This window comes from Leptodactylus fuscus, chromosome 5 (genome assembly GCF_031893055.1).
Source record: "Leptodactylus fuscus isolate aLepFus1 chromosome 5, aLepFus1.hap2, whole genome shotgun sequence".
NCBI lineage: Eukaryota > Metazoa > Chordata > Amphibia > Anura > Leptodactylidae > Leptodactylus > Leptodactylus fuscus.
In genome coordinates this window covers 155,263,165-155,281,410 of record NC_134269.1, presented here as the reverse complement: position 1 = coordinate 155,281,410, position 18,246 = coordinate 155,263,165, and the positions used below count along the sequence as shown (strand labels likewise).

The 18,246-nt window shown below is 40.9% G+C and overlaps 1 protein-coding gene across 1 annotated transcript in view; it reads left to right on the top strand.

Moving 5' to 3' along the window:
• The window catches only part of PPM1H (protein phosphatase, Mg2+/Mn2+ dependent 1H), a 97,195-nt gene extending 95,555 nt beyond the window's left edge, over nt 1–1,640 (top strand). Inside the window, exon 10 of the mRNA XM_075274531.1 lies at nt 499–1,640. Within this exon, the coding sequence (XP_075130632.1) occupies nt 499–646 (148 nt within the window). The 3' untranslated portion in view covers nt 647–1,640. The remainder of the gene's footprint in view (nt 1–498) is intronic.
• Nucleotides 1,641–18,246: the final 16,606 nt, after the last annotated feature.

The window sequence follows — 18,246 nt, the reverse complement described above, 5'->3', positions numbered from 1 at the left end:
GATGACATGGACAACCACCACTCCATTCATGCTCCGGGACTCCAATCAGACCGGTATTCTTGTTCTTGTGGATAGAGGGGGATTCTTGTTTCTTAGACAACCCCTTTAAGTACATTTCAAACAAATGTTTGTAGAGAAAACCTTGTAGGGTTATATAATTAAAATAATATATGTGTCAGATCTTTGTGGGTCTGAGCCATAATCATCCCAATGGCTTTTAAGACTCCATACACCTGCAAAGGCACTCTCCTTAAGGAGTTTTCTTAGTCCTTGAACACATGACATGGAATGCCGCTCTTTTTCATGGATATTCATAAAACAGGCTATTTTTTTGTCACCTCCAGGACATAGAATCTGTTATTAAATAATAAATGATCTTGCCTTTAATACATCTAAGTGCTTATATGATCAATACAAGGCAAAGGTTCCAGAAAGTCCTAGAAGTAGTATTTATCTGCTGGAAAGTGTTGTATAATTTGTGGTCCTCTCTCTTGGCAGGTATACGCTGGCCGCTCAGGACCTGGTGATGCGTGCTAGAGGTGTCCTGAAGGACAGAGGTTGGAGAATATCCAATGACAGGCTGGGCTCAGGGGATGACATCTCCGTGTACGTCATCCCATTAATACATGGCAATAAACTGACATGAAGGAATCATCAACAAGTGCAGGGAATGTTTATTATGTACTGTTACCATGTTGTGAATGAGAACCTATGTAGAAATGTCACTACTGAAATAAGGCATTGCACAATTGTGCATTTGGGACCTCAGAGAATATGGAAACGCTGCTAATGTCATAAGATTTCTTGTGTTGTATTCTGAAGACTTTCACCCTCTTTTGGTTTCCTTATGCTGCCATGTAGTTTTCACCATTAAAGTACTGTCTGTAAAATGGTACATATGAACATTTGGACAGGAGTGGGGTGTAGCTAATCTATCTAGATGTCCCAAATAAGGGAACCTTCAGTCATAAATCTGGCTTTAAGTTATGCTTATAGATTGCAATTTTTCATGATTTGTTTCCGTGTAGTTGTGTTGCCAATCATCCATATATTCATTAGATCCCACGTAGATAATATATAAGATATGGAGATCAAAGTCGAGAGGCTTGACCTGGTCTCCATGCTCTCCTCCCCTTTAATTTTTTTTAAACTAAGAAAACTCCTTAGACTGGTATAAAATCACAAAGTCATATTCGCCAGTCCCTCGCAGTTTACGGTACACCGCCAAACTGTTTCCTGATGACTTCCGGACACAGACGTGATCCCTTGGGCCAGTCACTGACTATAGAAGTGCCCTGGCTACGTCAGGGAGGTCACTGCTCCAGCCCGTGATTGGCTGTAGAAGTCACATGTCTGTGCCAGGACACTAGAGCAGGAAGTACAGGGAACACAAATGGCAGGGAATCTATAGGGTGTGTATGGCTTTTTGTTATTTTATAACAGTGTGAGAAGTTTTGGGAAATGACTGGACATCCATGATATGAATATACAAGACCATTGACCAGTGTCCATAATTTAAAAAAAAAATAAAAAAAAAATGGATTCATCCTTTAAAGAGGACCTTTCACCAATTTGGGGACGTGCGGCCTTCTAGCTTTCTAGCAGTGCATTAAACAGCATGTTCCCAAAATGGTGAAAGGTCTTCTTTAAGATTTTGAGTGGAAAGTTCATTCATCTCACAGTAAACGCTGCTAATGTCTGCATATGATCTGAACTATAGTTGTATATTTCTTGTTGTTCTTTTCCAGTTTGTAAAATTTCTGAGTGTCTATGAGAAATAAAGGTTAGTAACCCTGTTAGAGACCCGTCAGCATCTACTGTCTATTGTCCATGCTGCATGCTGGGATAGATTCACATGTTCTCAACCTACGTTCTTATGGTTTACAGTGAAAGCTACACAACAAGGCCAGAAACTAAATCTAGAACTACAGAGATGTGTGATTTACCGCACTTTCCCAGCATGTAGCGTGGAAATTCGGCAATGCATAAAAAAAAAAAAAAAATCAGAAGTGAATGTTGAAATGTCTTTAAAGCTGGAGGGTTATTGCTAGCAGCGTGCTATATTCTATTTTATTTATAACTCCATGTGTATAATAAGTTTGTCTTTCCGTCATGAACCTTATGTGCTTACGTTTGTACAATCCAATGGGGGTGGATGATCAGTGCACCCTTCATTCTGGAGCTGGAGTCTACAATTAACATCTCGGGGTCCATAACCTATTGTGAATTTAGTCTTTATTTATAGAGTGCAATAGCTGACGTTTTTAGCTTGCAGATGGTGCTGCTTTGTGTGAAGCAGATGATGTAGCACATAAGCACTGGAGAAGTGTCGGTACATTGCAGTGCGGCTCCACTCAATGCTAGCTAGTGTATTATTGTCATTGGAGGAACCTCTGACATTTTTAGTTACAAATAACACTATGGACTGTTATAATATAGCATGGAAGTAAATGTAATGGTCCCTAGTGTGACTAGTCGAGAATATAAATATGTAGTGAAGAATCGTATCCGTATAGTCGTGTTTAGTATTCTCATGTTCTGTGTCCTTTCTATAGACCTCAGACATTCAGGAGTCCTCGCCATCCACAAACTACATGTTACAGACGACCTTTGAGACTCTGCGCTCAGTTCCGCTATGAATTTGCTGCGTACTAATTCAGGTTCCGTCCTCATCTATCCATAGCACATAGAGAGAGCCATTTAATAGTCACATACTAGCTGATAATATCAGTGTCATTCAGAGGACATAAGAATTGTATCATGGCGCTCGCTGATTCCCAACAGTACCACTGAAGCCAAGTTTGGCTTCTGCTGGACAGGATAGATAATGACATTAGATTTATATTGCACTCAACATCTCTGGCTCCAGATAAATTAAATTGCTCTGACAGTTTACAGTAAGCAGCACTTTATCAATACTGGTAACATTGTGTCCATTTCTCTTACATTTCAATGTTCATCTAGAAGACAATTTACCTCATTCTTTGTTTCCTTAAAGCAACACCACACTAGTGAAAACCGTGACCGGTGGCCTCTTTTCCTTCCAAGTTGCCTCCATGCTTCTGCTATAGGTGCTGGGAATGGGGTCACAAGCTCTGTACATTAGGAGTCAGTGGCCTTCTAGAGAGGAATCTTATTAGGGAACCAGATTGGAGGAATGGTTGGCAGCAGTTCTTCAGCCTATACTGTATATACTGTTAGTCGGTGTACTTTTGACTGGAGGATGTATTCTGAATAATATGGCTTTCCTAAAGCAAGGTTTCCAATGGTTTTAATGGAATACACATTTATGCACTGGCCATTCCTGACATACCAGGCTTCCTATCTAGCATTAGGAAAATGTTCGTTGTTGTACCGTGTTAGCCAGTGGGTTGGAAATATAAAAAAACACGAAAACTTGGTGATCTTCAGTAGTTGATACCTTTTTAATGTAAGCCTTTTAAAGGAGCCTTTGCGCTTCAAAACGTTAGCCATTTGTCATCATTATGAGTTAGCCATTAACCCCTTCCCGACATGCGCCGTAATAGTACGGCGCGTGTCGGGTCTGTAACTATGGCGACCGCCCGGGAGCCGGGCGGCCGTCATAGCCGCCGGGTGTCTACTGCTTCAAGCAGTAGACAACCGGCTCTAATGCCTCTGATCGGTCCCCGGACCGATGGGAGGCATTAACCCCTCCGGCGCTGCTGTCAAAGGCGCCGGAGGCGCCATCTTCCCGGCGGCGCATGGGCGCCGCCATTTTGGCAGGGATCGCCGGCTCCTGGAGCATGCTCCAGGGCCGACCCCCCCCCCCCCGTTGCCATGACAGCCGGGAGCCTTGTTAAGGGCTCCCAGCCAGTCTGCAAATTCTCTCTTTTGCAGGCTGGTGTATACAGCCTGCAAAAGAGATGATGCTTTTTTGCAATGCATTGCATTAGTGATCAGACCCCCTGGGGTTCAACACCCCTAGGGGGTCTAATAAATGCAAAAAAAAAATTAAAAAAAAGTAAAAAAAATATAAAAAAATATAAAAAGTATTAAAAGTTCAAATCACCCCCCTTTCCCTAGAACAGATATAAAAGTAGTTAAAAACTGTGAAACATATACATGTTAGGTATCCCCGCGTCCGAAATCGCCCGCTCTACAAATCTATACAAATATTTTTCCTGTTCGGTAAACGCCGTAGCAGGAAAAATAGTCAAAAGTGCCAAACCGCCGTTTTTTCACTGTTTTAATTCTGCTAAAAATTTGAATAAAAAGTGATCAAAGCAATAACATTTCCCGAAAATGGTAGAACTAAAAAGTACACCCGGCCCCGCAAAAAAAGACGCCCTATGCATCCCCGTACACCTATGTATAAAAAAGTTACGGCCGTCGGAATATGGCGACTTTTAGAAAAAAAATTTTTTAACACCGTTTTGGAATTTTTTTTAGGGGTCAAAATGTAAATAAAACCATATAAATTTGGTATCCCTGGAACCGTACCGAAACACAGAATACAGGGGACATGTCATTTTGGCTGCACAGTGAACGCCGTAAAACCAAAGCCCGTAAGAAAGTCGCAGAAATGCATTTTTTCTTCAAATCCACCCCATTCTGAATTTTTTTCCTGCTTCCCAGTACATTATATAGAATAATTAATGGTGGCATCATGAAGAAAAAATTGTCCCGCAAAAATTAAGACCTCATATGACTCTGGGAGCGGAGAAATAAAAAAGTTATGGGGTTTAGAAGGAGGGGAGTCAAAAACGAAAAACGAAAATCAAAAAATGCCATCGGCGGGAAGGGGTTAAAAAGGTATCAACTACTGAAGATCACCAAGTTTTCGTGTTTTTTTATATATCTAGCATTAGTGTATCTTCTGCCTGCATTGTATGACTAGCTAGTGCTAAGTGACTAGTTTACACTGAAGACTACTGTAGCATTGTCCCAGATGTCAGAGATCTTTGGTCATTTTTCCTCTCATAGTGACCAACTTGTCAGAACATCATTTTATCAGCTACATTTTAATACTGGAGTTTATTTGCCTGTATATAGGCAACTGTGATAAGGAAAGAGACTTGAAATTTCCAAAGAATCTTATTTTTAAAGAAGACTTGACATGTTTATTTTACTAAATTCTTGTATATCCCATTATATAACCACGCTGGAGCTTTTTTTTTTTTTTTTTTTTTTTATGTAGATGGTGAGCCCCATCTAGGGCTCACCATCTACATTTTTCCCTATCAGTATGTCTTCGTAGAATGGGAGGAAATCCATGCAAACACAGGGAGAACATACAAACTCCTTGCAGATGTTGTCCTTGGTAGGATTTAAACCCAGGATTCCAGTGCTGCAATGCTAACCACTGAGCCACCGTGTTGCCCCCATTTTCTTTTAAATTGACAGCTAGCTGTTACCACTTGGGGTGTTGTCAGGTAGGCACATATCCTATTGACAAGTGGAATGGGAAGAGCCAGGTGTCAATTTATTCATAAGATGGAGCCGATTTACAAGAAAAGATGCTCCAGAATGGCCATTTCATGGGTAGTACAATTACTTAAAGATTTATCAGATTTAAAGCCCTCCTGACATGTCTGAGTAATATTTCAGGGATAGTCTGAATTCTGAACTGATTCAGAACAACTCGTATCTGACATTTTTATTGACAAAAGCTGGACGTTTCTGTCTTGCCTAATGTCCAATAGGTCTGTGTTCATTTTGAGGGTTTAGTGCCTGGAGGTTATAACAAACTCAAAGGACATTGAGAGTTCATGTTCAGCCTATTATTATTTCACATTGAAGGATTGTCCAATACACCATGAAGCATTATTGTAGCCTTGTGTTAGAACTGGTGAAAAGAATGACCATGACTATATAGTTATATACTACTGTGAAATATATAGACTGGTGCCAGTTGTTTTCTGTAATAGAATGTATCACACAAGTTTGGTCATTTCCTACTAAGACATATGAACTAATCATTGTAATATAATGTCGTCCCTTTCCTACACCATAAAGTCCAGTATTGTATGGCTACGGCCTAATGTGGTGATACATTCCCATATGTACCCATGGTAGAACGGGCGTTTATCACATCCATAATGCAATGGTAAGACAATGTAGAATGCGTCTAAGGAATACCAATACTGGATTTTTTTTTTTATTTTTTTTTTTTTTGGGGGGGGGGGTTGGTGGTGGTGTTAAGTGTTGGAGGTTGTCTGTTATTGAAAACAGATCCTAGTTCAGTGAAAAATCACTTCCAACTGTTACAATTAACCTCCATATTAAAATCTACACAGTCCAGTCACATTAATGTGACCACCTGTCAAAATCCAGAATAACCACCTTTGGCAGAGCAGACCGCTGCGAGACGTGCAGGAAAAGAAGGGGTGTCGAGCCATGCCAAAGCATGTCAGCTGTGCTAGGTTACGCGGTTGAGCATCCATGGCGTGTAAAACCCGATCGAGGTGGTCCCACAGATTCTCAATTGGGTTCAAGTCCAGGGAATTTGCTGGCCAGGGGAGTACGGTAAACTCATCCTGGTGCTCCTCGAACAACACACGTACACTCTGAGCTTTATGACACGTCACATTGTCCTGCTGGTAGATGCCATCATCCTGAGGAAAAACAATTCTCATGTAGGGGTGAACATGGTCCACAGGGATAGATGCATACTTGTGTTGATCCATTGTGCCTTCCACAATGATGAGTGCACCCAGATGGCTGATGACACGTGCCTTCTGTGATTGGTTATTTAACGTTGACATCAAAAGTAGGCAGTGGTCACATTAATATGACTGGACTGTATCTATGTAAACCGCTTTTAAGGTCTGTAAGTAAATGAACAACAGATATAATTTCACATAATACTACGAGTGGATTACTCCTTGATTCTCACGTGCACAAACGTGTATAGCTACTGAAGCAAAATTTAACAGAATGGAAGTGCTTAAAATACCCAGGTGATATACTCTGGTATCCATACAGAACCCAGCAGTCAGAGATCTGTCTCCTAGTCTGTAGATAGTGGTGGTTTTTGGGCAACCCCTTTAATTATGTCAGCTATCTCAATTAGTATCTCAAGATCTGAGACCCGATTCACATCTGTGTTCATGTTTCTGTTCGGAGAGTATGCTTGGGATTCCCCGAACAGAAGCCTATATGCATAAAAACCAGTTACTTAAGGAAACCCGCAGAACGCATAGACTATAATGGGTCTGTGTGTTTTCCGCATGAAAAATGCAGAGAGGAAAGTACTGCAAGCAGGATTTCTATCTGCATATTTCATGCAGATAGGGGAATGGAATGGCCTGAATGCAGATGTGAAGGGACTTGGCTCAATGAAACCAAAGTGCATGCACACTACTGACATAGAAATCCCCACACAGCAGATTAGAATATTACCCAAATATGCTAGCAACATTGACTATTGTTTATTGGCTATTTGAAAGCTGAACTAAGAAGACCTAACCAACAAGAAGGATGTCACTCTACAAACTGAACTTGGCTTTAAAGTCTGTTTCTCTCATCCATCCTAGGATGAGAGCAATGGACTTAAACAGAACTGGAATGACACATGCAGACATAGCCTTCTCCATCTGCATTTACACCAGTGTAAAAATAAAAATGGAAAAGAACATGTTTGTTAACAAACAAAATGAGAACTTAGCTTTATGTAGCCAATGCCGATACCACTAAAAGAAATCTCCATTCCACCAGATCTGCTCCTAACCTCCATTGAATGTATAGTTTACATTTTTCCCTACTGAAGGATCATCCACATACATGTTTAGGCCAGCTGTCTGATGAATTCCAAGAAACTCTTGGAATTGAATTTTGAAACACATTAGTGAAATACATTCAAGCAGTAAAGACTGGCTTGTCTTGTTAGGATCAGGAGATGTTTTATCTCCCTTTGTAATGTTCTTAAAAGCATTGTCTTGTTGGTGATCTCTGTGCAACATCACAAGACATTTTGTCTCTTGTATTCTGGCATTGACTGCCTCCTCAGCGCGCGTATATACAGTGGGGCAAAAAAGTATTTAGTCAGTCACCAATAATGCAAGTTCCACCACTTAAAAAGATGAGAGGCGTCTGTAATTTACATCATAGGTAGACCTCAACTATGAGAGACAAAATGAGAAAACAAATCCAGAAAATCACATTGTCTGATTTTGTAAGAATTTATTTGCAAATTATGGTGGAAAATAAGTATTTGGTCACCTACAAGCAATCAAGATTTCTGGCTCTCACAGACCTGTAACTTCTTCTTTAAGAGTCTCCTCTTTCCTCCACTCATTACCTGTAGTAATGGCACCTGTTTAAACTTGTTATCAGTATAAAAAGACACCTGTGCACACCCTCAAACAGTCAGACTCCAAACTCCACTATGGTGAAGACCAAAGAGCTGTCAAAGGACACCAGAAACAAAATTGTAGCCCTGCACCAGGCTGGGAAGACTGAATCTGCAATAGGCAACCAGCTTGGATTGAAGAAATCAACTGTGAGAGCAATAATTAGAAAATGGAAGACATACAAGACCACTGATAATCTCCCTCGATCTGGGGCTCCATGCAAAATCTCACCCCGTGGGGTCAAAATGATCACAAGAATGGTGAGCAAAACCCCCAGAATCACGCGGGGGGAACTAGTGAATGAACTGCAGAGAGCTGGGACCAATGTAACAAAGCCTACCATCAGTAACACACTACGCCGCCAGGGACTCAGATCCTGCAGTGCCAGACGTGTCCCACTGCTTAAGCCAGTACATGTCCGGGCCCGTCTGAAGTTTGCTAGAGAGCATTTGGATGATCCAGAAGAGTATTGGGAGAATGTCCTATAGTCTGATGAAACCAAACTGGAACTGTTTGGTAGAAACACAACTTTTCGTGTTTGGAGGAAAAAGAATACTGAGTTGCATCCATCAAACACCATACCTACTGTAAAGCATGGGGGTGGAAACATCATGCTTTGGGGCTGTTTCTCTGCAAAGGGGCCAGGACGACTGATCTGGGTACATGAAAGAATGAATGGGGCCATGTATCGTGAGATTTTGAGTGCAAACCTCCTTCCATCAGCAAGGGCATTGAAGATGAAACGTGGCTGGGTCTTTCAACATGACAATGATCCAAAGCACACCGCCAGGGCAACGAAGGAGTGGCTTTGTAAGAAGCATTTCAAGGTCCTGGAGTGGCCTAGCCAGTCTCCAGATCTCAACCCTATAGAAAACCTTTGGAGGAAGTTGAAAGTCCGTGTTGCCAAGCGACAGCCCCAAAACATCACTGCTCTAGAGGAGATCTGCATGGAGGAATGGGCCAACATACCAACAACAGTGTGTGCCAACCTTGTGAAGACTTACAGAAAACGTTTGACCTCTGTCATTGCCAACAAAGGATATATAACAAAGTATTGAGATGAAATTTTGTTATTGACCAAATACTTATTTTCCACCATAATTTGAAAATAAATTCTTACAAAATCAGACAATGTGATTTTCTGGATTTGTTTTCTCATTTTGTCTCTCATAGTTGAGGTCTACCTATGATGTAAATTACAGATGCCTCTCATCTTTTTAAGTGGTGGAACTTGCACTATTGGTGACTGACTAAATACTTTTTTGCCCCACTGTATGTGTGTGTGTGTGTATATATATATATATATATATATATATATATATATATATATATATAGTGTAGATTTGTGATTTGAACCTAAACTTTCATTCACTACAGTACAGTCTCTGCTTTATGCATAGCTTTGCATAGAACATTTATTGATACATGTAATATTTATTGAATGCTGCTAACGTACAAAAAACACTTGAGGCAATTTTAAGTCCAACCTTGACTGCGCTGGACTGAGAATGTGATGTCACGTCAGTAATACTGTGGTGGGCCCTACTATTTCAGCAACTTCACCGACTGTCTCCTGATCGAAAGGGATTTTAGCTAGGATACACACCAATTGGTCATCAAAGCAGCAAGAATCCAGCAAGTAGGATGGAACATTCTTGCTTGTATTATTCTGTTATGTTGTAAAAAAAAAAAAAAAACCAAAGTTCCATCCATAATAAACTTATTGACAGTACTAAAATATTTGCATATATAATGTACAAGGTGGCATCATGTATAATCTAATGATACTAGAAACAAAAATGCAAGACACCCTTCATTGTGCCATACTGCAACACCATGTAATCCAGGGACGAAGTGTATGCCTGCCCTGTGAAAGCAGTTCCATGTAGGTGCCATATAGTTACCGCTCCAGGATCCCTTCTTCAGAGATCCGGAAAGCCTTTCCAAAGCAACGTCCCATGGGATGGAATCTAATCCTCTCCTTGGCACTAAATCTATGGCTACTGTGGTATTTTGGCTGTGTGCACAGAGCCTTAGGCGGATTTCCACTTCATGTTCTTATGAAGAAGTACTTAAATAATCAGTAATATTACTTAAACTACACAGGGAGTGTTTATTCACACCATAACCGTTCCCTTGGCCCTTACAGTGTTACGACAGCAAACTGGAACACCTTCTAAGACAAACTTCTTAAGAAGTCTGTAAATCTGTCAGTATATCTGGAAAGGAAAACCTTAAGCACAAAATACGTATATAGATCTCAGTATCGGCCAACATTCCTGTTCTTTTGCACTAATTTACTGATTATAAGTAAGAAATTTCCCATTCACCTCTCGATGTTCCAAAGATATTTGAGGATCTGATATTGGTTTTTCAATATTGCATTGTTTTTCCTGTTTTATTTCCAGGCCCAATTTTTCGTATGATTGTGTACAATTCCTTTTTCTGTTCATTTTAATAATCACGTGGCATTTTAACAATTCCTCTGTATGACTTCTTTGCTCATACCTTTATTCCATTTGCTCTTATGTTTTACTTTGCTTGACCAAAACTGTAGATGGTGGTTGTATTTTCAATGAAGTCTCTTTGTAAATGTCGTATTCTGTACCAAATGGATTTAATGAATGAACTAATGTTCCAGCCTCTTTTGTGACTGTGAAATGTTAGTCTTTTTGTAGCCTGGAGATTAAAAAAAAAGTTTAGTACTTGATATATGTTGTGTGTTAAGACATGTATTTAAAGTGATGCAATTACAGCAAAAATAGTAAAAAAAAAATAAATCAAAGTTTTAAAAAATATCTATGAAATATAAACGTATATAGCTAAACTTCCTGCGCCTGCTTTTCATTAATTGTGGATTGTATATTGTGTTTGCTATATGCGTGAAAATTGAGACTGAAGAAGAAAACTTCTGAAATAAATATAAGAAGCGGAAACCATGATCAAACGCACAGCTCACATGGTCTACAAAAAATGTTTAAAAAATTTCAAAGAACAGAACTTATGGATCACATTATTAAAGTAGCATATATTGCTGGGGAAACAAAAATAAAGTACTATATATGATGACTTTTTGTATTACCCAATTGGTTTAATGGGTCTTTTTTTTTTTTCATATCCTTTTTCAAAATTAGGATGAGATTCAGTAGATGAACATGATAACCTATGAATTTAGAATTTTATATGCAAGACCATCAGAAGAAATGGTAGGTTCTGTCTGCATTACTATAGGTTGCATTTGATCCAACTACCTAAAAAGCCAAATCATAGTCTATACACTTAGGGTGCATTCACACTGAGTATACGCTGACTGATTCTGAACGTTAAAACACGTGCGTATCACATTGAAACCAATAGGGAAAAAAAGCAGCCCATTCATTTCAATGGGGAGCGCACGTACGCCGGCTCCCATTGAAATAAATGGGATCTGCTTTGTACGTGCTGATTCTGAACGTATTTGAAGCTCAGAATGAGATAAGCGTATACTTAGTGTGAATGCACACTTACGTTGTGTTATTCCTAGTTCAAAAAACAAAAAAACAAACAATGTCTTGCAGTGTCCCCCAGACCCTAGTTGTAACACGGTAGATCAGATTTGTCTGGAATGTTCTTTAAAGTTTTCATGGCTACATGTTACACTAGGGGATGTATGGACTAGTCCTGAAAGAGTTGGCCATGACCTTTTAAGACTCTGAAGGAGTGCTCATGTATTATGTTTTTTTGGATTTTAGCCCAAAGAGAGTCTTGTAGATAGATCCACCATTGAATGGCATACAGCGTGTTCTGGTTAAACTTTGTCACAAACAAATTATTGCCAATGCCTACACAGAGATTGTATATTGTACATTATAGGCAGGCAGATATACACAATGGTAATTTTACAAACTTTATAATATCAGGGAGTATTTTCTAGAGTGAGACTCAGCGGGCATGAAATAAAAAGGGGGGGGGGAGAGAAACATTACCTTGTTATAAAGAAATAAAATAACCAATATCTGGGGAGTAAGAGGACGATGCCATGGTTGGAAGACCTGCTAGAAGTGTTCCATGGTATTAGATCTTTTGCTGGAGTGTGGATGAGTTAATCCTATTATGAACTGCAGAGAGATGCAGAGTAGATGTATGCCATTGTGCCAGTCTAAAAGCAACTGGTCAGCACAGGGATGGTTTATCTATAAAGGAGACAAATTGCTGGAGTTCTAGGGCAATGAATGTCAACTGCCTCTTATATGAGCCTAATGATTCAAGCCCAAGAAGACTGGGGCACATCCACCAGATATGCACCATTACTGAGGAACTGTGGAGTAGATTTCATGGAGCCTTATTGGTACATATTATACGTAGATGGCAGATTCAGAGATCTTTCAAATATTTTACTTAAAGGGATTGTGTGGGATAAAATAAAAATTAACCCCTAAACTAAACCCTGTCTCCCCACCTAACTTCTGACGTATGTTTTACCCACCACATGGGCTTTGTCCAGAGACTGCTGCTGCTTGAGGACATGGCGGGGCGTATATAAGGGAAGAAACTCCACTGAGATTTTGGACACATTTGCTGAGAACTGTGGAAACCCTAGTAAATTACCCCATTTTAGAAACTACACCTCTGAAGGAATTTTGCTATGAAGCAAATAAGCAATCCTATGAACATTTGTTCAGCTGCTTATTGGCTAGTATGGACATGGAAGTCCATATGGAAATGATATTCCCTATATTATAAGTACTGGCACCCACGCCGACCAAGAAAACAAAGGTCCCTAAGTGCCCTATGTGCACCAGGTGGTAGCCACAGACTCCATTTACTTTTTATGGGACTGATGGAGATCATAGTCTCTGAAGTCCTATACAAGTGACTGACACAGGGGCCAAACATTTACACCACTCTCCATTTACACAAGGACCCTTATATACCTGATTGGTGTGGGTCCCAGCAGATGGTTCTCCAGACACTGATATCCTAACCTTGTAGGATCAGATAAGGTATTGAATTTCTGAAACATTTTTATGCTTCAAATATCTCACATTTTAATTTGAAATCTACTTAAAATCATTAAACTCATTTAAATACAAGTACTTAGATAATATAATATATATTGGCATTACAATGCATATAGTCAACCTGTCACCAGGTTTAAAAAGCCAATAAACATACCTTATCGGATAAGTCGCCCTGAGCATTTAGTTTTATTGGTTTATACAAAGCTGTTTAGCTGTTCCAAAGATATAAGCCCTTTTTACTGTTGATGCTAATTAGAGTATACTAACTAACACGTGGAAATAGCCTAAGAAAGGCTATTCTTCTACCTTTCGTTGTCTTCTCCGTGCCGCCGTTCGCTTGAAATTCCGTTTTTTCTCGGTATGCAAATGAGTTCTCACAGCACTGGGGGTGGGCCCCAGCGCTCAAACAGCACTGGGGGCGGCCCTAATTATGCCAGAGAACTCTCCAGCGCCACCTCCATCTTCTTCTGGAACGAGGTCTTCACCACGTCTTCTAATTACTAGGCCTAAGGCAAGCCAACTGCGCATGCTCGCGGCTGCAAGAAAAATGGCTGCTTACACAGTGTTGGAAGCGGCCATTTTCTCGTAGCCGGCGGTCATGCGCAGTTAGTTTGCCCTAGGCCTGAGGCCTAGAAGTTAGAAGACACCGCCAGAAGAAGACGTGGTGAAGACCTCGTTCCAGAAGAAGATGGAGGCAGCGCTGGAGAGTTCTCTGGCAGCATTGGGGATGCCCCCAGTACTGTTTGAGCACTGGGGCCCGCCCCCAGTGCTGTGAGAGAACTTATTTACATACAGAGAAAAAACGGAATTTCAAGTGAACGACGGTGCGGAGAAGGCAACGAAAGGTAGAAGAATAGACTTTCTTAAGGCTATTTCCACGTGTTAGAAAAAAAAAATGTCTTTGAAAGACAGGATCCCTTTAATACAAATTAGGGTCTATCCAATTGGACGGTAACACTGACAGGACTTATATCTTTGGAACAGCTGAATAGGTTTGTAAAAACAAAATGCTTAGGGCTCGTTCACATCTGCGCCCAGTCTCCATTCTGCAGGTTTCCGTTTCCTGCAGAAAACAGAGGCAGGAGACGGAAACCTGCAGGACTCTTTCATACCCATTTATTTGAATGGGTTTGAAAGCTGTCTGGCCGTGAGCGGCGGTGAGCTTTTTATGCTCTCCGCCGCAAAACCGTTTTTTTTTTAAATCGGGACAGAGAGTCGGACATGCAGTACTCTGTGTCCGGTTTAAAAAAAAACGGTTTCGCGTCGGAGCGCATAAAATGCTAACGGCCGGACCCGGTCTGTGGTTTTCGTCTTCTTGCATTTAGAAGACGGAAACCACAGAACGGAGACCTGAACGCAGGTGTGAACCTAGCGTTAGAGTGACAGCACTATCAGATTACATATGGCCTTTAGGGAACTAGTACTCTTTATGGGTTTGTAATAGAGTTTTGTAAGGTTTATTTTTCATTACTATATGAAAATTGCCTACTGTGCCATATAGAGTTTATCCTGCTTTCCCTGGATCTATAGTGACAGCATGCCTCATGCTGGACAAAACTACATCATTTTTAGACATGTACAAATTATGTAAGCTTACTCACCAGAGAGGAGACCAACATTTTCTAGATGTTTAAGATGCAAAAAGAAACACAAAATTCTTACAAACTTTTTAGAGAACACTATTTGCAAACCAGACAAGTTATTACACTTTAGCATATAGTATACACAATAAATCATTTACATATCCAGCAATAAAATTAACACAAGTTCTTTGTTCAGATGGGCCTCCACTAAGACGTGCGTGGAAGAATAAGTGGAGAAACACAAGAAGAAAGAAGGCAGGGAGGGAAAGATGAGTAAAAGAAGCTAAACAAGAAAGGTTTAGTGAAAAACAAGGGTGTGCTGGTGGATGATAATGAAATCTGCTGAGGCCTAAATTAGAAAAACTAAAGCTGGCCAAGCAACCAGTCATCTTGTCTGAAGCGGAGTATTTATAGCAGTCTATCAAAAATTCAGGCTGACAGATCCGAGGAATCTGCTGTAACAGATAAAAGATTTGCACCAATGGACACGTGCCACTATACTCTAGTGATATTATGTCTCTCTTCTATAAGGGGGCGTTCACACTACCGTCGGTGTCCGACATGTAGTGTCCGCTCAAAATCTGTCATGGACACTAGGAGCGGACACTAGATGTGTCCGTGACACCTGTCATTCACTTGAGTGGGCATCGGGTGCGTTCTTGCATGCAGGGTTTTTCTGTCCGCTTGAGAAGTCGGACATCTTCTCTTGCGGTCAGGAAAGGACGGGCACGGAGTGCAAAAGAACGCACCCGATGCCCATTCAAGTGAATGACAGGTGTCACGGACACATCTAGTGTCCGCTCCTAGTGTCCGTGACAGATTTTGAGCGGACACTAGGAGCGGACACTACATGTCGGACACCGACGGTAGTGTGAACGCTCCCTTAGAAGAAGAAGGTAGCCCCTCCGTGTATGAGGAAACAACTAAAGGGTGTTCCCAAGAACACCTGAGCTCACCTAGGGGGACAGGCATAATTCTGGAAAACGCCTCCAAAGTTAACCATCAGCTGAGGGACCAATTGCGGGTCCTCAGTATGATTGAGATACAATTTATAGTTCTAACTATTTAATACAATATAATGTGATTTATATTATAAATATGCAATATATTTATACAATGTTGAGACTGATTCACCGGATTCTGCCTAAAGATGGTGAAGCTCATAAAACTATAGCTTTATTTAGAAAACTACAAGTTGCGGGGTGAAATAAACCACGTCGTCATATTTGTTCTGTATTCACCTTATCAATTTCCTCTTATTCCAGCTAGTCTCCGATATACGCTCAGATATCTGTACACATGGATGGCATTTTCTCACCATAATAAGTCACAATGTTAATCAAATGACTGTCTAACCCGACTAGCTTTGGATACAAAGTCATTCCTCATTCCACCATTCACTTTTACTTATGTATGGCCATCTTCCAACATACAAAATTGTCTTCTGTCTAAAAGAAAGAAAATCACAGGGACGACATGGAAGACTTATCAGCACAACAAAAAAAAAAGAAAAGTCAGTAGGAAAAATGTGGGGAACAAAAAGGAAAATGTGAATACATAGAAACAAAACATATGGAGATAGCATTGGTATATGTTATTATGGCTGTACCTTATAGAGCTTTTCCAAATTGGAAGAAAGCCATTGATTCTGATTTTGGCAGAACAAGACATCTATTTCATGTACTGTACATTTGGGGTCCTGACTCTCACCTGACAGATGTGGGGAGAAAGACAGATCAGGCATGCTGGATTACATATGTGCAAAATTTGTATATAAAAGCATCCTGCACACCCAAATTTTCAAAAAGATAGAATATAACCTTTACTTCATATAAAAATAAAACGTCTTACAACATGGATCCAGCAGATACGATCAAAAAGCCTACGCATTTTGAGACCTACATTCCGGTCTCTTAGTCATAGCCATGACGGATGGTCTTCCTTTGGTCTTCCTTGGTCATCCTGAGGTGGTTCTGAAGGCACCATTCAACAAAATCCCGGTTTAAGTCTCTGTATTCCCTATCGTCACCATCAGTGATAAGGCCTACTATAGCAGAGTCATCGGAGTACTTCTGTAAGTAACAGCTGGATGAGTTGTCCCTAAAGTCAGCAGTGTACAGTGTGAAGAGAAAAGGGGCAAGAACTGTACCTTGTGGTGCCCTCGTACTACAGATCACAGTTTCAGATGCACAGTCCTGGGCTCTCACATACTGAGGGCGGTTAGTCAGGTAGTCTAGGATCCAGTTGGAAGGTAGTCTAGGATCCAGTTGGACAGGTGATGGTCCACTCCACCAAGGTTCAGCTTCTCCCTCAACAGCCCTGGCTGAATGGTGTTGAACGCACTGGAGAAATCAAAGAACATTATTCTCACAGTGTTCCCGGGTTTTTCCATGTGAGAGAGAGCTCTGTGAAGAAGGTGGATGATGGCGTCATCTACCCCAATGCCTGGTCGATAGGCAAACTGGAGGGGGTCCAGAGCAGAGCTCACTAGGGGGCGTAGGTGTGTCAGGACCAGCCTCTCTAGGACCTTCATCAGATGGGATATCAGTGCTACAGGTCGGTAGTCATTGTAGCCCATCGGGTTGTGTTTCTTTGGTACTGGTACCACACAAGATGTTTTCCACAGTTGAGGTACCACTCCCAGCTTTAAACTCATATTGTTCATGTGTGTAATAATACCAAACAGCTGGTCTCTGCACATTTTAAGAACTCTTGCGCTTATCCCATCGGGTCCTCTGGCCTTGTCTGCTTTAATCCTCTTGTCTGCTTTAATCCTCTTGATTTCCCTACACACTTGAGACTCCTTGAGGATCAGATAGCCAGATTTCAATTGACTGCCAGTCAATGGGGGTTGAGTCTTAAACTGTGAGGGAAGGGGGGGTTGACTGACATGCTGGTGAAGGGAGAGTTGGTTTGGAGTCAAATCTATTAAAGAATAGATTAAGCTCATTAAGCCACTACCTTCTTCCGGGGACCAGCCTTTTGTTTATGTCCAGATATTACCTTAAGGCTATCCCACACCTTTGAGACCCTACCTTCAGGTACGGTGTACACTACACATATACAGCTCACATACACTTACTCTGCTTCTCTTCTGAGTCGTTGTCTTCCTTTGACGGCAGGACCTTTCTGCTCTTCAAAAAGGTCCTGCATTCAATGGAAGAAGATCAAGGACTGCAGGTTCCTGCATACATAGGTTTATGTAAAAATTTGGCAGAACATCAAATGGAGGCAAGCATATCACAGGAGGATCCGTATAGAAATCACTGTTCTCAACCTGCCGATAGCCCTTATCCCTAAAATGAATCCCGCCCTAACAAGGGCAGTCCCAAGCTGTCCCTAAACGGTAAG